Source organism: Carettochelys insculpta, chromosome 5 (assembly GCF_033958435.1).
Source record: "Carettochelys insculpta isolate YL-2023 chromosome 5, ASM3395843v1, whole genome shotgun sequence".
NCBI lineage: Eukaryota > Metazoa > Chordata > Testudines > Carettochelyidae > Carettochelys > Carettochelys insculpta.
In genome coordinates this window covers 128,220,481-128,243,418 of record NC_134141.1, presented here as the reverse complement: position 1 = coordinate 128,243,418, position 22,938 = coordinate 128,220,481, and the positions used below count along the sequence as shown (strand labels likewise).

At 55.5% G+C, this 22,938-nt stretch overlaps 1 protein-coding gene across 2 annotated transcripts in view; it reads right to left on the bottom strand.

Moving 5' to 3' along the window:
- Positions 1–22,938, bottom strand: part of LOC142013901 (phospholipid-transporting ATPase ID-like) — a 127,761-nt gene that overhangs the window by 16,419 nt on the left and 88,404 nt on the right. For both annotated transcript variants that reach the window (XM_074995894.1, XM_074995895.1), the window contains 7 exons: positions 19,076–19,240; positions 16,379–16,490; positions 15,316–15,418; positions 14,299–14,446; positions 12,748–12,931; positions 7,058–7,281; positions 1,274–1,357 (listed from right to left, as the gene is read on the bottom strand). In XM_074995894.1, the coding sequence (XP_074851995.1) occupies positions 1,274–1,357; positions 7,058–7,281; positions 12,748–12,931; positions 14,299–14,446; positions 15,316–15,418; positions 16,379–16,490; positions 19,076–19,240 (1,020 nt within the window). The remainder of the gene's footprint in view (positions 1–1,273; positions 1,358–7,057; positions 7,282–12,747; positions 12,932–14,298; positions 14,447–15,315; positions 15,419–16,378; positions 16,491–19,075; positions 19,241–22,938) is intronic.

Here is a 22,938-nt window from a genome sequence, read left to right as displayed (position 1 = left end):
GGGACATCATCCTTCACTGCATTTCACTGGCTGGCTCAGCATCCCTATACCCAGGGTACTGTCCAGTCAATTGTCAAGGACTTTTCCATGAAGGACTAAAGATCTCACATCTTTTGAGTATAATTCGGGCTCCAAACCAATGCCCCTGGCCAAAATTCCCCACCTCCATTGTTACAGTGTGCGCTTGTTAGTCACCAACCTGCACCCCAGAGGCAGTTGCATGCACATGATTGTAAAGTGCTTAGAAATAGCTCTGCAGAGGTGTACGTGTTGATTATTGGGCCAAATCTGAAAGCTACGGCTTCATCCTTAGACCAGGAAGATTAAGGGCTGGTTCAGGCTCCAGATCCAGAGGGAAAAGCACGTGAGTGCTCCCCTACCAGACACTTTTCCATTGCTGTTGCTAACCTCACACTCCAGAGAGCTCCTGCTGGTCTCAACCCCAGGGTCTTACACTCAAGACAAGACAGAATCAGCTCCCGGGCACTTGGAACTGTGCACCACACTCCACCCACGTCTCGACCGGCCTGTCTGGCAGATTTCCCAATACGGGGCAATTTCTGGGGTTTTGCAAGCGGACCTTGCAGCTCAGAAAGAGACAGCTCCGTGTCTGGACTGGGCCCTCCACTGCAGCCCCAGGTCTAGGGAAGGGGAGTGAGAACCCTGCCGGGAGAAGCTGACAGGTGGCTGGCACTATGACCCAGACCTGCACCAGCTGCCTGCCCCCCAGGAGTGAGACCACAGGTACCCCGTCCAGCACCTCATAGGTAACCCCTCCAAATACACACATGCCCCAAGCACCCCTCCCACGCACAGCTGTACCCCACGTCTCTCTCTCTGGAGAGGTTCCTTTTTGGGGAACCAGACAGATGGATCCAGAATGCTAAACTGCAGGGGAATACTTCCCTTCCCAGGACGGTGTTTATTTCCTTTGTGCCTGTTCCGAAGGCCAGGGCGACGCTAGGGGACAAGCTGCAATTAAGATACACAACTCCAGCTGTGGTATTTGCATAGCTGGAGTTGAAGTACCTTGAGCTGAACTTTGGTGCCATTCCCACCGTGCGGAGTTGGCAGGAGAAACTCTCCCATCGGCTTCCCTTGCTCCATGTCACCACCAGGAGCACTGGAGTTGATCGGAGAGCCCCCAGCTAGCCATGCTGAATCAAACTCAGAAATCAACCGCCGGAGCACTGATCCACAGGTAAGCAGAGACATGCCCTGAGCCAAAGGTCTGGGAATAAACCCCCAGAGGTAAACCTGGGCATGAGCGTACCTGGTCGAAGAGGCTCATTCCCAGCACCGGGAGGGAGGTGTACACCAAGTTGTAGAGGGCGATGAACCACTGATCATATACGGTCTGGAGAGAGGAAAGAGCAGCGAGGGTGTTAGCAAAGGGCCACCTGCCTGTCTGTCTTCCCCCTCTTCAACCCCAGAACATGCTGCTCGTCCCAGAGCAGGACCAGACTCGGGGCTCGGCCTGGGGACCTGAGCTGAGAATAGACTGCAACACGGGTCCTTGGCTGCCCTGTTCCACAATCCAAACAGCACCGCTCCACGCCGGAGCAGGCGACTGAGAAGTGCATGTCCCCGCCCTCAGCCCAGCACTGAGAATCAGCCGGGCAGGTCTGGGATAGAGAACCAGACCAGGAATGAGTAACGCCTGTCCCCACAGGTGTATGTCCTGGTAAAATACCTAAGAAATGAGCTAGAAATGAACTGCATGGTAGCTACAATACACTACGATCTGGGCCCTCTCGTTTGCAGGTTAGGGTGATGGTTTATTGGTGTTTGTTGACTGGTGAAGCACACCAGGATTGGTGCCACCGGTGCTCAGCACTTTGCAAGCACAGAGCAGACAGGCCCTGCCCCAGCGAGCTCACAATCTGACCAAGGAGCTAACGCTATTGTGGACCTGGAGAGGGTTCTCGCTGCATGCACATGAGGCTGGAGTGTCTTTAGTGCCTGCCGCTTGGAACCTGGCTCCTTGAACAGACCTGTCAGGTTCACAGAGAGAGGCTCCTGCTTGGTTAAGCCCCAGTGCTGTGACCCAGTTAGTGACTCCAGCCCTGTGCGTGCAAGAGGGGAATACATTGGTGCTGAACAGACTGAGCCCTGAGTGTGTTCTGGGAATGGACAGGAGAAGGGATCTGAGTGCAGTGCCTCTGCCACAGCAGGATTTGGCCCTTGGTTGGTGGAAACTAGGTCATGTTTAGTAACTGGGGTGGTGCAGAATGTGGCCTGAACTGGGGGAAGTGAAATCCCCTTTTGTTTGTAAATAACTCCTGGCTGGGCTGAGTTTCCACTTGATGCAAATCAAATCCCCCAAAGCAGCTGCCCTCAGAACCAGGGTTTCTCTTCTGGCTGTAAGGACTGGAGTGAGACTCTCAGGACCCAGAGTAATGCCAGGGCCTCAGGGATAGGGAGAGAAACTGCCACTCATTGCTCTGCATTTCTACAAGCTCCACAAGAACAGGAGGCCTGCCAGATCTGCTCAGACCATGGCTTCAGCTGGTTCAGTGGCCTGCCTCTGACAATAGCCAAGGCCAGGAGCTTCAGAAGGAATGAGCAGAACAGGAACCCATCATGTGATCTATCCCCTATTGTCCACTCCTAACTTCTCCTAGTCAGAGGCTGGGGAAACCCACAGCAGGGACTCGCATCCCAGACCATCTTAGCTAACAGCACCTGTCCTCCCAGAACTGTGATCACAGAGTCATAGACTCCTAGAGCAAGAAGGGACCTCAGGAGGTCATCAAGTTCAGGCCCCTGCCTAAAGCAGGATCAACCCCGACTAAATCATCCCAGCCAGGGCTGTGTCAAGCCGGGACTCTAGGCAACGCTTTCCAGTGGTTCACCTCCCTCCTGGGGAAATAGTTTTTCCTAATATCTAACCTCCCCCTCCCGCTCATTGCTCCTTGTTCTGCCATCTGTCACTAGTGAGAACAGCCTCTCGCCATCCCCTTTAGAGCTCCGCTTCAGGAAGTTGAAGGTTGTTATCAAATCACCCCCCAGTCTTCTCTTCTGCAAACTAAGTCCAAATCTCTCAGCCTCTCCTCGTAGGTCATGTGCTCCAGCCCACTCATCATTTTCATTGCCCTCCGCTGAACCTGCCCCAGCACATCCACATCTTTTCAATAGTGGGGATCCCAGAACTGGACACAATACTCCAGATGTGGCCTCACCAGTGCCGAGTAGAGGGGAATAGCAGCTTCCCTAGATCCGCTGGAAATGCTCCTCCTAAAGCACCCCAATGTGTCCTTAGCCTTCTTGGCTACAAGAGCACACTATTGATTCATATCCAGCCTCTCATCCACTGTAACCCCCAGGTCCTTTTCTGCTGCACTGCTACTTAGCCAGTCGGTCCCCAGCCTGTAACAATGCTTGAGATTCTCCTGTCCTTGCTAAACCTCATCAGATTTCTTTTGGCCCAATCCTCCAATTTGTCTAGGTCACTCTGGACCCTACCCCTACCCTCCAACGTACCTACCTGTCCCCCTAACTTAGTGCCATCTGCAAATTTGCTGAGGGTGCAGTCAGTTCCTCATCCAGGTCATTAATAACAATGTTGAACAGCATCAGCCCTAAAACCGATCCTTGGGGCACTCCACTTGAAACTGATCGCCATCCAGATATTGACCACTACCCATTGGGCCCAACCATCTAGCCAGCTTTCTATCCATCTTGCACTCCATGGATCCAATCCATATTTCCTTAACTTATGGGCAAGAATGTTGCAGGAGACCGTATCAACAGCTTTGCTAAAGCTGAGGTACCTCACATCCATTGACTTTCCTATGTCCACAGAGCCTCTTACGTCATCATAGAAGCTAATCAGATTGGTCAGAAACGACTTGCCCTTGGTAAATCCATGTTAACTACTCTTGATCACTATCAACAATGACTCCAAGATCTCTCTTTTGAATGGTACCAGCTAATTTTAATCCTATCATTTTGTGTACACAGTTTGGAGTCTGTTTGTAAAAGTGCATTACTTTGCACTTCTCAACACGGAATTTCACCTGCCATTATGTTGTCTAGCCTCCTAGGTTTGTCAAACCCCTTTTGTAACTCTTTGCAGTCTGGTTTAGACCTAGCTATCTAGAGCGATTTTGTATTCTCTTTCGCATTCTGCCACCTCACTGTTTACCTCTTTCTCCAAAACACTTATAGATATGTTGAACAGGACTGGTCCCAGTACAGACATGGCAGGGGAGCAGGGGGTGCAGTGGGATGGGGACTGGAGACACCACTGGTTACTTCTCTCCAGTCCAAAAACAAGTTCCTACTTTTTTTCTTCCTGTCATGTAACCAGCTAGTGATCTCAGAAAGGACCTTCCCTCCTATCCCAGGCCAGCTCACTTTGCTCAGCAGCTTTGGGAGAAGGATTCTGTCAAAGGGTTTCTGAAAGTCTAAGTATGCTGGATCCACCAGCTCCCCCTTGTCCACACGTCTGCTGAGTCCCTCAAGGAATTCTAGCAGATTGGTGAGGCATGATTTCCCTTTACAAAACCCTTAATAGGCTGTGTTCATCTGTTTGTCTGATAGTTCTGTTCCTCACTAGTGTTTCAACCACTTTGCCTGGGACTGGAGTTTAGGCTTACCAGCCTCAAGCTGCCAAGAGTGGTTTGGCAGCCTTTTTTGAATGGTGTCACCTGAGCTATTCTCCAGTCACTGGGCTCAGAACCTGACTTAAATGACATGTTACATAGGACAGCAAGTAGTTTTGTGACTTCATGTTTGATGTTCTGTCAAACCCTTGGGAGAACACAACCTGGGCCTGGTGACTTGTTACTGTTTACTTTACCAATTTGTCACCTCGAAGGAAAGGCTCAGGTGTGGGGCTCTGCGGCACATCCTCGGCAGTGAAGACTAATAGAAGGAAACAAGTCACATGTAAAAGAATGTAAAAGAATCCAATACCAATCTTGCTCAACTTATTTGTCAATGATCTAGAGAAAGGGGTAAGCAGCGAGGTGGCAAAGTTTGCAGATGACACCAAACTGTTCAGGATAGTCAAAATCAAAACAGACTGTGAAGAACTTCAAAAAGATCTCAGCAAACTGAGTGATTGGGCAGCAAAATGGCAAATGAAATTTAATGTGGGTAAGTGTAAGGTAATGCACATTGGGAAAAATAACCCTAATTATACATACTATATGATGGAGGCAAATTTAGCTACAATAGATCAGGAATGAAATCTTGGAATTATAGTGGATAGTTCTCTGAAAACATCCACACAGTGTGCAGCAGCAGTCAGTAAAGCAAATAGGATGTGAGGAATAATTAAAAAAGGGATAGAAAATAAGACAAAGAATATCTTACTTCCCCTATATAAAACTATGGTACGCCCACATCTTGAGTACTGTGTGCAGATGTGCTCTGCTCACCTCAAAAAAGATATACTGGCGTTAGAAACGGTTCAGAAAAGGGCAACTAAAATGATTAAGGGTTTGGAACGGGTCCCATATGAGGAGAGGCTAGAGAGACTGGGACTTTTCAGTCTAGAAAAGAGGAGAGTGAGGGGCGATATGATAGAGGTGTATAAAATCATGAATGGTGTGGAGAAAGCGAATACAGAAAAGTTATTTACTTGTTCCCATAATATAAGAACTAGAGGACACCAAATGAAATTAATGGGTAGCAGGTTCAAAACTAATAAAAGAAAGTTTTTCTTCACACAGCGCACAGTCAACCTGTGGAACTCCTTGCCGGAGGACGCTGTGAAGGCCAGGACTGTAACAGAGTTTGAAAAACAGCTCGATAAATGTTTGGAGGTTAGGCCCATAGATGGCTATTAGCAAGGGGTAAGGTATGGTGCCTAGCCTTTTGTTGAAGGCGGGATATGGATGGCAGGAGACAAATCGCTTGATCATTGTCTTCGGTTCACCTCCTCTGGGGCACCCGGCACTGGCTACCGTCGGCAGACAGGATACTAGGCTAGATGGACCTTTGGTCTGACCCAGTATGGCCGTTCTTAAGTTAGCTGCCCTGCAATAGCCTTGTCTCCCTTGAGTGCTCCTGGAGCACGCGGACTGTTCAGTGGCCCCACTGACTGTTTCTCAGGTTTAATGTGCCAGATGTAGCTAATTATTCGGGTTGCTTTCTGTGTCCTTGGCTAGTTGTTCTTCAAGTTCTCTTCTGGCTGCCTAATTCTTCTTTTACACAGGACTTGCTGCCAGAGCGGATGCTCCCTTCTATTCTCCTCAGTGCATCCCAGGGACTAAAAACGCCCCTTTGCCTCCGCCAGCTTCTTTTACTCTGCTGTTTAGCAAGGAGGCCCCTTCGGTAGCCGGCTGCTGTGAATTGGCAGTAGGGTTGAACAACAGCCGGTAGGTGGCAGCTGTGATCCATCCCAGGCCCCTGCAGAATCCGAGGCAGGTGCAGGATGCCCCCTTCTGGCCCTGCACCACAAGCATGCGGGGAGAAATGCTACCCCGCTTTCTGCTCCGGAGCAGCACACACAGCGGGGCTGCATTTCAGCCCCAGGACGTTTTCACGCTGGCTGCTGCTGCAAAGCACCAGCACTAAGCGTGTGCTGGGTCACAGCACAGAGCTTGTCATGGTACAGACCTCCCCCAGCAGGAAGCAGCTACCGGCCACAGGCGATTTGGGCATCATGTAACTCTGCAGCATGTTGTTTACACAAACAAAGGCAGCTACAGTGTTCCCCCAGCTCTGCCTCAGGGTTTGCTTCCGACATTGCCAGGTCCCTGCCTCGACATCCCTGCCCGGCCATCAACCAGCCCATGGGTCCCCTTCCACCATCTGGCAGGTTTTCCCACATGGTCCTCTCCAGGAGCCTCCTCCCAGCACCACGTCTGGATTTACAAAACCCTGAAAAATTTTACATCAACCTCAGTGCACCAAACACTGGTGAGCCTGGAAACGTCACGCCACAAAGGGGCCAGCGGGGCTTCCCCAGAGCGCCTCTCAGCAGGGCGAGGAGGAGGCTCTTCAGCCATGTGTGAGAGGGACTTGGAGGTCCTCTGCTGAAAGGCATTCGGGCAGGAGCGGGGTCACGGCCACGTCTAAAGACAGCGCGAGAGGAACTGCCCACCTGTGCGGAGAAGCCGGAGAAGAATCCGTACCAGAAGTGAACCAAGGTGAAGGCAAAGTTCTTGTAGAAGAAGTAGCTGAGGAACTTGCACATGCGGATGTAGGACCATCGCCCGTGGACTAAGAGCAGGCGCTGCAGGTAACGGAACTGGGCGAAGGAAAAGTCACTGGACAGCACGGCCTGCATCCCCTCCTGGCCGCTGATACCAACCCCAATGTGGGCAGCTGCAACAAGAGGAGAGCCCAGACGGTTACAACAACAGCTTTGCTAGCATCCGCGTTCATCGCACAGCGCGTGCCTGAGCGGAGGACATGCCTGCCTGGGATACATCGGACACCCCGCTCACGTGGCAGAGTAACAGACCGGTTCCTGGTTCCACCAGCTGAGTTCCACCGCACGTGTGGATTCACATGTTAATGACAATGAATCTTCTCCTCGGCCGTCAGTGTTTTCCAGCAGCACAAAGCAGCCTTATCACACAGCCCCTGCGAGGAAGCCACCTTTGCTCTGTGTTTGGAAGTGGGCATCCCCCCTGCCCCTGTCACATACTGTTCTGCTACAAAACTGCCCGCAGTTATCTCATAGGCCTTACTAGTTCAATCAAACAAGCTTAATTATAACTTGCATTCACTCGCCAGAGACGCACATTTCATGTGTCCGCTAATGCTACAGATTTAACTAAGGACACCGGTCTCGACGGCTGGCGGTTGATTATCTCACAGGAACCAATGAGCGAATCCGAGAGGGAGCCGAGTTCGTCTGTATCTTCAAAAACAACAACAAGTCCCGTGGCACCTTATAGACTAACAGATATTTTGGAGCATGAGCTCTTGTGGGCGTGAAGATGCCTCTGACGAAGCAGGTCTTTGCCCAGGGAAGCTCATGCTCCAAAACCTCTGTTAGTCTATAAGGTGCCATGGGACTTCTGGTTGTTTTTAATGAGCAAATCAGCTCTCAGAGTCCCTGTCCAATGGTGGCAGTGGAGGGATTCTCTAATGAACGCTGCAACAAGCTTTTCCTTGCCCTTCCTGGACTGGCTGCCTGACGCATCCTCTCCCTTCATCGCCTGACTTCGCCTTTTCTTTCTTAATTAAAAGGCCCCAGTTAATCAATGTGTGCAAATTACCACGAGGAAGATTATGAAGTGGCCCTTTGGAATACTCTGACTTTAATTACATCCAGTGGGAGGAGCCGTTGTTGTCCTAAGGCAGCGTGTAAGGACACAGCCCTGGGAGCTGGACAGCTGCGTTTCAGGGCAGGAGCAGGATAACCAGCAGGTGTCCCCTGGCTCACACAGGGATGCAAAGATGTTCACACGAAGCTGCCCGGAGCACGTGCAGGCCCCCAGGCCATCCCCTGTCCCGTTCCTCACTGGCCTATTAGCAGCTGTTACTTGGTCACAATAAACGCTGCAAATGAAGTCCTCAACTGAAACTTTAAAGGGCGCGATCCATAGTCTATGCAGACTGAAGGATGCCTACTAGGAGCACCCAGAGGCCTGGCTGGATCAACCCCTCTACCCCAGGCAGGGGGCTGGGCTGACACTCGCACTGAAGCACGGGAGAATCCGGGGTCCTGCCCAAAGGGGCTGCAATCACTACACCAAGGGGGCAGAGCCACAAGCAGAGGGACTGGCAGACAGACCAGTAGTGGGCAGTGGCTGGAGTCCTTAAAGAAAAGGAACATCTCAAACGGAGAGCAGCAACATTGCCGGTCAGCTCAGCAGCTGGGAAGAGATCACAGAACTTCCCACCCAGGGAGCACCTGCTTCCAGCCTGCCCAGCCAGGCTGCTGGGCTCTGGGGCCCTCACTCAGCTGATAAGCAACGTGGCTCGTTCCATTAGCCCGGTGACCGTCCCAGGTGGCAGCCCTGGAGACCGAAGCCCCCTTCACAGGCAGCATGGGCACAGCCCAGAATGTGGCAGTGCTAGCCTGCGGGGGGCCTACGCAGGAACCCCCGCCCCCCCCGCACACACACACAGGAAAACAGACACGTTCTCACAGTAAAAAGGGAACGGCCCCCTGCGAGCTGCTCAGGGCCCTCAGCAATTGCTTCACCTGCTTCTGCCTAGTGCACGGTGCAAGGAAGACAGCGTGAAGGCCTGACACAGGGCTTGTCTTTGTCCCAGAAACCCAGGAAGCTGAGCCCCTGCCTTGCGGTGGAGATTGTGAAACTGCATTTTACTCGGACAGCCCTTGCCTGTGACAGACTAGAAATTCGTGGGTAAGTGTTGGCCCCATAAAAGCCAGGGCAAAGTTCTGACAATGCGAAGTATGAGACCTGGAGAACATGCAGACGAGCTCGAGGCCTGACAGAGATGGAAAGCGCAGACCCTGCAGGGCTGCAGACACAGGTAGGGCTCTCCACTCTGTCAGCAGTAGCTTAATGGAGATCAGCCATGAGGCCGTATGGCAGTAACACTCTGGGCTATCACGAATGGCGCCTTCATGGAGTCGAGTATCAAGCACCCCGACGTGGAACTCACGAGCTTTACAAAGATAAGAATTAACACCCCCTCCCCCCACACACACACCTCAGTTCCTGGAGAAGGGAACACCCTTAGGGAGAGACAGATACACCTGTTCTACTACAAGACTGGCAGCGCCTCCCAGGCCTGGCAATGGAGAATTAGGTCTCCTTTCCCGCAGCTCTCACAACAAAGTCACCGCCTTGGAGAGCTCCAGCGATGCACAGAGCAGCCTCGTTGCAGGTCTGGTGCTGCAGAGTGACCAGAGGCTGCCACAGGCGAGGAATCAGAGCTCGGAAGAGAGACAAAAACCTAACGACTCTTGGCAGAAATCTAAGAATTGCTGCTGCTATTTTATGTGCACCAAGCGTGATGAATAGCCCAAAGGTAACAGCCCACGAGCCTGTTCTCAGGTCCCCAGGCCTCGGCACTGCTCGCATGGGAAACCTCCTTTGGTTCCCGGAGCACGCTTGGCTGAGCCAAGATTCCTGCTTGCCAATAGGGCCACTTGGAACTCACTATAATCGCTCCTATCCTGTCGTCTGCCCTCCAGACGCAGGCTACGCAGGGGACTCTCTCCCCTCCGGGAGGCAGGAGACCCCCTAGTCTGGCCAGCCGGATTTCCAGATCCTAATCTCCTGCTCACGGTGCCAAATGGCAGAATGGCCAGCCTCAAATCCTAGTTATTGACAGCAACCTGGTACCAACCAAACCAACACTGGAAGCCCTTTACATTCACTCCAGGCCAAGAGACAGAGAACGCCCTGCTCCTGGCGCAGGAAACACGTGCAATATTGCTGTTAGGGTCTGCTTGCCTTTGACTCAGAGGCATCGCCAAGCCTGGTGTCTGGGAGGAAAGGACTTAACGGGTGTTTGCCTCTCTGTAGAAAAGACGACACAAGACAGACCCCTTGGTAGGCCCCTTGAGCTGTTGAGCGCCCATTGCGCTCACAGACTCTGCCAGCGTGCCGTCTCTCCCTGGTGCAGGGAGCATTAGACCACCCAGCGAGGACACTGGACTTTCCGAACAGGAAGTTTTCCCAACACAGCTGGCGAGAGCCGGCCCTCTGGGACGGTGTGTGTAACACGGCCCTGTGATGGTGTGTGTAACACGGCCCTGTGATTGTGTGATTGGTGTGTGTAACACGGCCCTGTGATGGTGTGTGTAACACAGCACTGTGATGGTGTGATTGGTGTGTGTAACACGGCCCTGTGATGGTGTGTGTAACACAGCCCTGTGATGGTGTGATTGGTGTGTGTAATACAGCACTGTGATGGAGTGTGTAACATGGCCCTGTGATGGTGTGATTGGTGTGTGTAACACAGCCCTGTGATGGTGTGTGTAACACGGCCCTGTGATGGTGTGATTGGTGTGTGTAACACGGCCCTGTGATGGTGTGTGTAACACAGCACTGTGATGGTGTGATTGGTGTGTGTAATACGGCACTGTGATGGTGTGTGTAACACAGCATTGTGATGGTGTGAGTGGTGTGTGTAACACGGCCCTGTGATGGTGTGTGTAACACGGCCCTGTGATGGTGTGATTGGTGTGTGTAACACAGCCCTGTGATGGTGTGATGGTGTGTGTAACACGGCCCTGTGATGGTGTGTGTAACACAGCACTGTGAAGGTGTGATGGTTTGTGTAACACGGCACTGGGATGCTGTCCATCTGAACACAGACAGATTCAAATTTATGAAGGGGAGAAACCCCGAGAGACCAGAAATGGCTCTCAGCTCAGTAACCTTGACCTGAATCCACGCTTCTCCCTGGGATGACAAGCCTGGGACTGGATGGACGTAATGGGCTTTAGGGGTCCCCAGGCCCTGCACCTCGTCCACAGCCAGGCGTGACTCTCACTCAGCAGGGGGCAGAGAAGAGAAGGTTTATTTGGTGGCAGATGCAGCGTGGCACAGACTTGTCAGCACAGCAGCCAGAAGCTGCGCATTCTGCCCGCAGTGGGGACAGGGCGATCCCCCCAGAGGGGACCCCAGGTCTGGAGAGCTTCTGCTCCTCTCCAGCTTCCAGACCCCCGCTCACTAACTGCCACCTCTAATTCAACACCAGCCAGGCTCCTCCCCACTCTTTGTTCCGGGACAGAGGTGTGCGGTTCCAGCCAGTGCCGGATGTGTGTGCGTGCGCGTGTGTGTGCGCGTGCGTGCATGTGCGTGTGTGTGTGTGCGAGAGAGAGAGCTCCACTGCCTGTGTGAGCTACTCAGCCTGTCTCACACACACACACACACACACACACACACACACACAGAGCCCTCACTACAGCACCATGGAGCACAAGGTGAAGAATCCTGTGTAGCCGCAGAACTATTCCGGCACAGGGCAGGACTATGTAGCTCCCTGGAGAGCACGTTTTTCCCCTGCCCAGTGAAATAATTGCACCTTGGGTGTTCGTAGTCCAGGGGCTGGCAACTAAAAGAACAAGAGGAGCCATTTTTTCCAATTTGGCAAGAAAGTCAGCGACTCAGGAGCCTCAGTGCATGTGAATATGAGATCATCCTTAACAAATAACGTCAAACCCTACTTTTTGTAACCCTCTCTGGAGAACCGCACCCACACGTATCCCACAATGCAGTGCACACATGAACGGGGAAGTTATCCAGCCTCTCCGGATCACGTATTGTTTGCTATTTAGAGCCGGGTTGCTCATTGCTGGGCTTTCAGACGTTCACTGAAGTATCACAAGTAATCAGGAGAGTTTCTTTCCACTTTGCAATTACAGTGTCGGGAGCCCCCAAGAAGTCCTTAAGGAGCTGTATGTGACTCCAGAGCTGCAGGTTGCCGACCCCTTGCCTAGTCTCAAGACAAGGTGATGGAGTCGGGAGGAGCCCTGCTGAGGCCTCTGAGCCAGGCTGATGTGAAAGCCATCCCCTAACTGCACCACTCAGGACTGTGACCACTGCAGGGAAGTTGGTCTGCCTGGAATACATCCAGGTTTCAGAGACCCCACACTGCCAGCTAGTGGGGATGAAGGTACAGTTTTAGGGTGTGACAAGAGAGATGCATGAGGATGTGAAAGTGGCTGCCCTCTGAGACCGTCTGACCCCTCCAGCTGCTGGTAGCTGCGATGTGACCACAGTCCAGAAGAGTCTGGATCCAGGACAAGTTCCAGATTACAAAGCAGCTGCCCTGCTTCTGGCTGCATGGGCCCTGCTGTGTGCCAGTGACAAAGCTCCCACCGGTGCAGCCGGCCAGGCTGCCTCGACTTACTTTTGATCATGCTGACATCATTGGCACCGTCCCCAATGGCCAGGGTCACGGCCTTCTTGTACTTCTTCACCAGCTCCACCACCTGGGCCTTCTGCAGGGGCGTCACGCGGCAGCAGATCACCGCCTTGCACATGCAGGCAGTTCGCACCAGCTCCAGCTCCAGGTTCCCTTCCAAGGCGTAAGCCTGCAGAGCGATGGAGGAAAACATGCTATGAGAGCCGGGCCGGGCCAGAGCCAGCATCAGCCCACTCCACAGACCCACAAGGAGGAAGAGCAGCTCAGCCCATCGCATCAGAGACAGGGCCTGTGAGGCAGGGTGCCTGAAGGAGAACTGGGCCACATTGCTGGGATGGGATTTTCAGAGCAGCAGCAGCTGTGGCTGCCCCCAGCTCTATCACCAAGGGCCCCCTGTCCACTGTTGGCAGGGACCTTCTCAGTCCTTCTGCTTAGTTCCCTAAGAGACGAATTTCCTGTTTGCTCCCTGGGAAGGCCCTGCAGCACTGGCTTTCTATTACACAGGCTGAAACTTAGACCTAATCATCTGCCCAGAATATTCCTCAGGGGACCCTCCACAATTCCCTTCCTGCCAGATCCAGGACCCAGGTAACCATCCCCAAAACAAGGAATTCATCCGTCTGACCTACGGGTTCCAACCCCTGCTCCAGTCCCCACAAAGCACCATGTCCCAGATGGGCTGATTTACAGCTGGGAGCTGCTTTTAAAAACCTTAGTAGAACTGGCCATGAGAAAAGAGAAACAAAATAAATCTCCCTTCCCAGCGCTGACCTTTTCCTTTATTAGGCAGTGCTATTTCCACTCCTGAAATCAACAGAGATAATCCACCGGGAGCTCCCGACACAGGCCCTCCCACGCTGCCTGGAAGGGAGAGGCCCACTTCTGCCTTCTCCCATTTCCTATAGAACCTGCTACTTGTCTCTGCGCTCTGATGTCTTCTCTGAAGACAATCACACAGGGAATCCGCATGACTCCCTCCTCCTCCTCCGAGCCAGGCACAGGCCCGCTGCCCTTTCCACTTAAGGCAGCAAATCAGCAGCCCCAATTTTCTTTCTTCCAAAACCAGAAAGCCCGGTGAGTCACCCCCGCCCCCGTGTCCCTCCCGAAAGCAGCAGGCAGGCTCGCTCGCTCGCTCTGCTGGAGAGACCTTTTCGTGATTCACGTTGACACTGCTCCAGCCAGCAACCGTTTTCCCTGCCTTCCAGAACATCCTCAGTGCACGCAGCCCTCCTCTAACGAGCTATTATCGCCAGGCCTTGACCACGGGCCTCCATGCCCACCACCCACGAGCCACGTCACTCTGCGCGTTCAGCCACAACCAGCATGGCGGGCGCAGCTCTCCATGGGCTGCTGTGATTTCTGTCTAAACCGGCTCCCCGGCGTGGATGCCTTTGGTAACCCTGGGACTCTGTCCCCCCCATGCGGCTGCTCCAGCTGCAGCTCCAGCCTCCACGTGGGGAAAGCCAGCGTCTTTCCTGCACACTCAGGGCCCAGCTCTCCCGGGAACCCAGCACATGGTCTGGGAAGCCCCCTTACCAAGCTGTGGCCATTGATAACCAGGCCATACACGCCGTTCGCTTGCTCCTCTGGTAAGATCCTCGGCTTTGTGGAAGGGTTTTCAAACTTGATGTTAATTTCATCACTGTCCAGGAAGGAATCTGGCTTCATTTTCGTCCTGGCCTCCCTTAAAAGGGCCAGTCGTTGGAAATACAGAAACAAATGCAGGTTATTTTTCTTAAGCCCGGGGGCTGTTAAAGGAATATACGTTCCCCCTTGTTAGTGTCACTCTCCTTGCAGAACGTTTTGAAGGAGTCACGCAGCACCTAGGGCTAGAGTGGCCCTTGGAGAATTCCTCTTGCACTGGGGCTAGGGCATGGGGCCTCGGACTCCCTGCCCCTGAGGTGCCCAGCCCTGGGACTCACCGGGGCTGGGGGGACAGCAACCTTCAGGAAGCTGTGGGTTGGCCCCTGGATGTTACTGCAGCCCCTGGAGCTCCTTCTGGATTCTGGAGCAGGCAGCATCCATGAGGCACAAAAGTGGCTTCAAGACACCTTTACCGCAGGGCCCTTTGAAGACCCCAGCCTCTCACCTAGACCCCTATCATCAGCCTCAGGCACTGAGAACACTTTCTTTATGCCTGATCTGACCACCGCCTCCTACACAAGGTCCCAGCTAGCCTGGCTCCTCCCTACAGACTAGCCAAGAAAAGCACCCGGCTACTAGACCAGATCAAGGATGACCTCATGGAACAGAGAATCACTTAAGGTCCACAACCGAAGAATCTTCCTAAGTGTCAGGGTGGTGAAGCCCTGGACTCGGTCGCCGAGGGGGGCTGTGGAACCTCCAGCACTGGAGAATGTCATGAACAGGTTAGACAAACATGTGTCCGAGATGGCCTGGATTACAGTTAGTCCTGCCACAGTGCATGGCACCGGACATGGTAACCTCTCCAGGTGCATTCTTATGTTTCTAGGAGCCCGTACAGATGGAACGGCTGGACTGGCTCAAACACCCTCCAGGTCCCCCGTGGCGATGCGCAGTCTGGCTGTTTACCGGAGTTCGTTTAACACGTCCTCGGAGGTGTTGCCTTCAATAACGATCACGTCCATGTCATCATGCAGCAAGTTGCAGGAGTAGCCAATATTCTCGGCAGTCTCTGGAAGACCGACAGCCCCGTTCAGAGTCCGACAGGAAGGACGTGGGTTACCTGGCCACTCAGTCCCCTCTGCGGGCCCCTCCCACAAGCGTGCAGCACGCCAGAGAGGGGCCTGTGCCGCACAGGTCTCTCAGCTCTAATGCGGCGAGGGAGTCTGGCTGGGTGGGCTGAGCACTGGCTTACAGTGACCACACCAGGGCACAAGGGACTCACTCTCCACGCTGCTGAAGGGGAGGCACTGACTTGTCCGCGCCGCTCACTGCACGTAGGTTGTTTGCTGTGCTTGGGTGCTGACGATACAAGGGCACGTCCAAGGAGACCAGGGCCGACTGCCGCTGTGTCCTTGGACGGCGTGTCTCCCGCCTGCACTGCTTTGCAATGGGCTGCCCAAGAAGTGGCTGCATTCCAGCAGAGCGAGGGCCAGATCCTGAGACAATGTCCGCTCCCACGAGCTAAGGATCTGCCATTTGGACACTTTGGGCAGAGATGCACAATAGGAACCATTCCTACAGCTCTCCCGCTGCAGGGAGCCCACCCAGCCCCCTTCCAGAGCACTCATCACGGTCCTAACGAAGCGCAGACCTAACGCCAGTTCCCTGGCTTCCACCAGGCCAGGCAGGGCTGGGGAGTCTCCCGGGGCTCCTTCCTCTCTTTGTCCCCAGGGCAGTGGGGCGTGTGGGGCAGTGGGTCCTTGGCAGTACTTCTCCTCTGGCTGCCCCCCAGCGCCTGCCACCTCAGAAGCTGGGAGGCAAGAACTCGCACCAGGCCCACCCCTTCAGAGCTGGGCAGTCAAGCGGGGTTTGGCCGAAGCGAGCACTGAGCAAGGCTGACCCACCCCCTGGGGTTCACAAGGAGGCAGACTCCAGTGGTGGGACCAGCCAGTCCCCAGGACAGGAGAGGAGAGGAGAGCGAGCGGTGGCCCTCCACAGCCCCGTGCAGCTGCCCCAGGCCACCCCTCACCTTGCTTGTCTCCCGTAAGAACCCAGATTTTGATGTGGGCTTTGGTCAGGATTTCAATGGTCTGGGGGACGCCATCTTGTAACTTGTCCTCAATAGCCGTGGCCCCGAGCAGCTGCAGAGACCAGCAGGAAATGGGTGAGTGCCCTGCGGTCGGCTCCAGAGCAGAGCACCGACTTTCCCGCTCCCTCCGTCCAGCAGCACACACTGCGCTTGGGGCTCGGCCCCAGCTGGCTCCCACGCGCTATTTACCGCACGCGCTGGGCCCTGTCCCACAAATGCTTGTGGCTCCTGCCCCCGGACCCAGCTGGCTTGCAGCCTGCATGAATCAGCCGCCGGAGGCCTCCCTCTGTCCCACCTGCCCTGCACAAATCGGCCGCTGGAGGCCTCCCTCTGTCCCACCTGCCCTGCATGACTCGGCCGCCGGAGGCCTCCCTCCGTCCCACCTGCCCTGCACGAATCGGCCGCCGGAGGCCTCCCTCCGTCCCACCTGCCCTGCACGAATCGGCCGCCGGAGGCCTCCCTCCGTCCCACCTGCCCTGCATGAATCGGCCGCCGGAGGCCTCCCTCCGTCCCACCTGCCCTGCACGACTCGGCCGCCGGAGGCCTCCCTCCGTCCCACCTGCCCTGCACGAATCGGCCGCCGGAGGCCTCCCTCCGTCCCACCTGCCCTGCACGAATCGGCCGCCGGAGGCCTCCCTCCGTCCCACCTGCCCTGCACGAATCAGCCGCCGGGGGCCTCCCTCCGTCCCACCTGCCCTGCACGACTCGGCCGCCGGAGGCCTCCCTCCGCCCCACCTGCCCTGCATAAATCGGCCCCCGGAGGCCTCCCTCCGTCCCACCTGCCCTGCACGACTCGGCCGCCGGAGGCCTCCCTCCGCCCCACCTGCCCTGCACGAATCAGCCGCCGGGGGCCTCCCTCCGTCCCACCTGCCCTGCACGACTCGGCCGCCGGAGGCCTCCCTCCGTCCCCGCCGAATGTGGGCCAAACAGCAATGCTCAGATGGAAATGAGACTTCACCTCTTGCTTCTGGCTGACGCTTTACAGCGGCACCTAGATCTCAGCTTTCTACCTGCTGCTGGGTAGGTTCAGAGCTTGTCTCCGCCTCAGAGCCAGGCCTGAGGCATCGGGACCAATATCTCCTCCGCTGTGTTTGAGAGACCTTGGCCATTCTGGTGAGCAGACACCTCCTGTGCCAGCTGATCTTGTATTGTTCCATAAAAGCAAAGCCAGTGTCATGGCAGGCACACGACTGGCAGGGCCATAACCCACCCTGCTGGCTACTGGGGTCTCCGGGTCACATCTTATGAAGTCAGTTACCTGTGGGGCTTGCTCCCCTGGGGCCATGGTCTCTCCATAGCTGCAGCGAAGCACCCTGGCCACTGAGGTACCCAGTGCTGGACATGCCCAGTGGCGAAAGCCCCTGGGGCCACACAGGACTTGTTCTGGCCTTTGCCTGCCGCTCAGATCTGGTGAACTAACCATGGAAGGAGCAGGAAAGCAGCTTCCTTCCCATGACTCCCCCTTGGCTTCTAAAGCCACCACCCCAAAGCTGGACATGGGGGTTATTAAAGACTCTGAACTTGACCCAGGTCCCTCTCCACTCTCCACCATCACCTCCTGCTACTGCCACCTGGCTCCAGCCACAGGCTCCAGCTGGCAGTGCCCAGGAAGCTCCTGTCCCCAGCTCCCACTGGGCTCATGAGACTGCATGATCCAGGAGCACCTCCTTCTGTCTGGCCTCCCCAGCCCTCGACCCCACCAGATCCTCCTTTCTCCTCCCCCCAGCTTGTTTCCACTGGCCAATCCTGCCTCTGCAGGGTGCACACACAGGGCACGTATTCTGGGCTTTGGTTGCGTGCGCCTAGCGGGGGACGCATGAAATGGAACCCATCAGGGCTTGACCGTCGACCCTGCGCTCCTCAATATCGTGAGCAGTAAGGGAGGTCATGAGGTCCGTGAGGGCAGCCAGGTAAGTCAGTTGTAGATGAGTTGGTTCCAGCTACGCCATTGCCGTAGCTAGAATTGCATATCTACAACCAACTTTAATGTCTAGTGCAGACCTGGCCACGGGCCCAAAGGGAACAGAAATGCCTCAGAGTATGACAAAGCAGCTGCAGCACGTCCAAAATTTCATGAGAGAGCTGCCACAATGGCAGCAGCTGCATTGCTGCCATTCAGCCGGGGCACGTATCTTCTTCCGGACCCTCTGCTCTGCGTGCACACACAGGAGGACCTTGCGTGCAGATCCCTGTTCAGTCACGGCTCTCCAGTGGGGAGACACACTGTTCTAGGGGTGCCCCCTCTCCTCCCAGGCTGACGGGCTAGAGGAAACGCTCCTCCAGCAATGCAGAGGGCCCAGGAGCTAGTCCCGGCAGGGCTGTTACAGCTCATCCTTTAGAAGGCAGGAGAAGAGGAGCTCAGTGGTTTGATCCTACAGCGGAGAGCTGTGAAATCTCTGAGCCAGCTTCACCCCCACCACATACTCATGTCCTCTCCCATCACGAGTCAGTCATGCAGACACCCCCACACACTGACATCAGACTGCTCCAAGCCAGCTACTGGGTGCTCACCCAGGTGACACAACCAAAACCATTTTAGCTACACAGCCCACGTGAAGTCACAGCTATCTGCCCACTAATGAACCAAGCTCCCAGCCGCCTGCCCACAGCTTGACCCAGATTCCAGGGAAGACCAACCATTAAGTCTTTTTCAATCTCTTCATACAGCTCGGATAACTTCTCATCCCGGCCATCCAAGGCCGTGCTTGCTTCATGGTGGCGTTTGTGCCACTCCTCAAAGTAGTCCTTCTGCAGGGTTTTGTAGGCCACCACCAGCGTTCTCAAGCCTTCACCTGCAAACTCCTGCAAGATACAGGTGAGGTCACTATAGAGCAGCCTGCTAACTTGGCCTGCAAGAAGTACATCTGATATTTTAAACTCACAACCCCTGGAAATCCAGAGCTCCTCTTGAGCAAATCCCCTGCAGTTTTGAACTGCATCCTGTTGCCCAACATGACTAAAACCCATTTCCTTGCACTTTGATGCTACAGGTTTCCTGTAACGATGCACCTCTGTCCCTGGCATTTGGCTGAGGTACTAGAATGATGAGGCCTGTGCCAAAGACACACAAAAGAGCTGCTCCCAGAATTTGGGACTGGGGCTCATGCAATTGCTTGGCACACACATTGGGCTGGCTGCATGTTTTTTGGCAATCAATGATAGGATGCACAATGTAAACCAGCAATTGTATCTGCACCTTCACCATGTAAGTGGCTGAAAATCTGGCCCCCTGCACTTGGTGGAACCAGCCCAGTAACAGGATTCCCTTTTGGAAAAGCTCAGGTTCTCCCTCAGGGAAGGGTAGGTGGTATAGCCACGATATTCCCCGTCTGCGCTACGGGGGAGAGCAGCTTTCATCCGAAGCTGCCTAAGGAAAGCGCTGCAGCCTCAGCATTCCCTTGTCCGGCCCTGGCCTGCTGGCTCTCGGTGCTGGGGCTCTGCTGTCACATCGTAGGATATCCAGCAGAGCAGGGATGGCAGATATTTGTGCCCTTCTGGTGGCCTTGCTACTACCTGGGGCCCAGGGCTCTGTACTGCCCAGCAGAGGCCAGCATCATCTGGGAGTGAGCACAGGCCTGGAGAGACAGTATTATAAGGGCTGGTCTATCAAAGCCAGATGTCTGACTGCTAAGTCAGGAGTGCTGGTGTGCTGGGTATGACCTAAGGATGTAGCTCTAACAGGCATCCTGGAAATACGAAGGGATGATGCAAATCAGCAGCACACGATTATACCAGGGTGCAACATGAACACGATGTGATGGAATGGCGGGGGGGTGCATGTGTGAGACTCAGGCTGGGTGTGTGTAAAACAAGCAGAGCAGCTCCCAGCGGCTAAGGATGACCCTGGGGCTATAACCTAGGCTGGCAGGTAACACCTCAGCCCTGAACAAAGAGGAGGGAGGAGCCGCGCTGTTTTTGAATCGGGGGAGGCAGATAGAGACTGGGGGAGAGGGAGCTGGAAGGCAGCCAGCCTGAGGAGGGGGAAAGCTACACCCCAGAGGGGCACCCCTGGGGCTCTTCTCCCCAGGACAGGTGGGAAGGACTGTCTCTGACTGCTGCACTGATGCTTCTGTGAGAAACTGGGCATCTGTTGCCTAATAAACCTCCTGTTGTACCTGCTGAGTGAGAGTCACTCCTGCCAGAGGACGGGGTGCAGTGCAGGGGGAACCCTGAACCCCATCACACTGGTGTCAGGAGTGGGATGCACTGCACCCACGGATGAGCTCCCAGAAGTGGCTGACTGAGCGCAGGAGAAGGAAGGGGCCTCACAAGAGCCAGAGGGGGAACAGAGCCATTCCTGCAGCTGCTGCTGGTGAGTGGATACCCCGGGAGACAGTGGGAAGATGGATTATACCCGACTCCTGAAGGCAGAGCTAGCGGAGCTGTGCAGAGAGAGGGGCCTAACCATGGGGAAGGCGACCAAGGCCCAGCTGATTGCCCAGCTGGAAGAGAATGACCGATCCGGGGGGGCAGAGCCTGTCCCGGCAGGAAGTGGCCGGTCAGCCTCGGGAAGCGTTTCGGATTCTCTGACAGGAGCGGGGGCTCGACGCCGTCAGACGCACACGGTGCCCACCAGGTCGCGCTCAGCTAGCGGTGGTCCATTGCGGGCAGAGTCCCCCGCCGCAGAGCTGCGATGGCTGGAGCTCAAGGTGAGATTAAAGGAACTGGAAGCCCAGGAACAGCAGAGGGAACACGAGCGCCAGGAGCGGGAAAGAGAGCGTGAGCACGAGCGCCAGCTACAAGAGAGACAGCGGGAGGAGAGGGAGAGAGAGCAGGAACATGCGCGGGCCATGACAGAGGCGAGACGCCAAGAGGCCCCAGCTGCGGTAAGCGGGGAGAGGGCCAGGCGGCTCGGGCTGGCCAGTCACTTAGAGAAGCGCGTGCTGGCCCAGTGTCAGGACCCAGGGGACATGGACGAGTTCCTTACCGCCTTTGAGCGAGCCTGTGAGTTGCACGAGGTTCCCTCAGCTGAGTGGCTCCGGCACCTCACCCCCTTGCTGGGCCAGAAGGCCGCAGCAGTGCTCAGCCAGCTGGAGGGGCTGCAGCCTGGGGACTATGAATGGGTCAAACAGGCCCTGCTGCATAAGTTTGGGCTGACTCCGGAGATGTACAAAAAGAGGTTCCAGGAGGTGCAGAAGAGGCCAGAGGAAACCTATGTAGATGCGGCCTCCTGCCTGAGGCAGTACTACCAGAAGTGGGTGTTCGGGATGGGAGCCCAGTCCGTAGGGGACCTGGTCGAGCTGGCGGTCCTGGAGCGATTCTACGAGATGTGCGCACCTGACCTGAGGGTTTGGCTCGTGGACCGGAGGCCTGGGGATTCACACAATGCAGGGAAACTGGCAGATGACTTCACAAACAGCCGGGCCAGGTTTGAAAGTGAGCCCCACAAAGAGAGGGAGTCCCGGAAAGAGAGGGAGTCCCGGAGAGACCGAGAATCTCAGAGAGACCGGTTCCTGACCGTACGACAGAGGGGAACCACCTCTTGGGCGAGCCCAGGAAAGAGGGGCCAGCCACCCACCCCCCAGAGAGCCAAGCAGAGCCTGGACAGAGCAGCCGGCCCGAGGGACACAACAAGACCCAGGCTGTTATTGCTGTGGGCGAAAGGGGCATAGATCAGCCCAGTGCCCCAGGCTCCCAGACAGGTTGAGCAGGCCGGGGGGTCATGGAGTCAACTGGGTGGAGTCCCGGAAGCCAGAGGGACTGGCAGCCAAGGCGGGTGGTGCTGACAATAGGCACTTGGATTGAGCCAAGTCTGCCCCACAGACCAGCTCCTCAGGGGGACCAAATGCTCAGAGGCCAGTTTACAGAGTGGGGGCAGCGCTACCTCTGTGGAGCAAGTGTCTCAAACACCTCGAGGTAGACGGGAGAAAGGTCACGGGGTTCTGGGACACAGGCGCTGACGTGACGCTGGCCCGACCTGGGGTGGTGGCACCGAGCCGCATGATACCCAATTCCCATCTGACTGTAACAGGAATTGACGGGACCCCTTTCAAGGTGCCCGTGGTGAGGGTGCACCTGAAATGGGGGAAGAAGGAAGGCCCCAAGGAAGTGGGCGTGCACAGCCACTTGCCGGAGGATGTACTGATGGGGGGTGACCTGGAGAACTGGCCAGGTGAACACCCTCATGCCCTGGTTTTGACCCATAGCCAAAGAAAACAAGGGGTACATTCCCCAAATTCAGGGGTGCAGGCCCAGCCAAAGCCACAGAAGCCACAGGGGCCAACCCTGAGAGTAAGGGGGCCCCCAAAAACCAGATCTCACAGGCCAGTGGTGCTGGAGCCAGACAGGGAAGGGAAAGTGGCTTCTGCCCCTGCCCCAGCCGAAGAGTTCCAGGCAGAGCAGCAGAGAGACCCCTCCTTGCAGAAGCTGGGGGAACTGGCCAGTCTCAGCCCAGCTCCACAGCTGGGGGAGGGCTGCAGGGAGAGATTCCTGTGGGAAAAGGGATTCCTGTACCGGGAATGGGCTCCCAGACGCAAAGTGGAGCCATGAAAGGTCCAGAG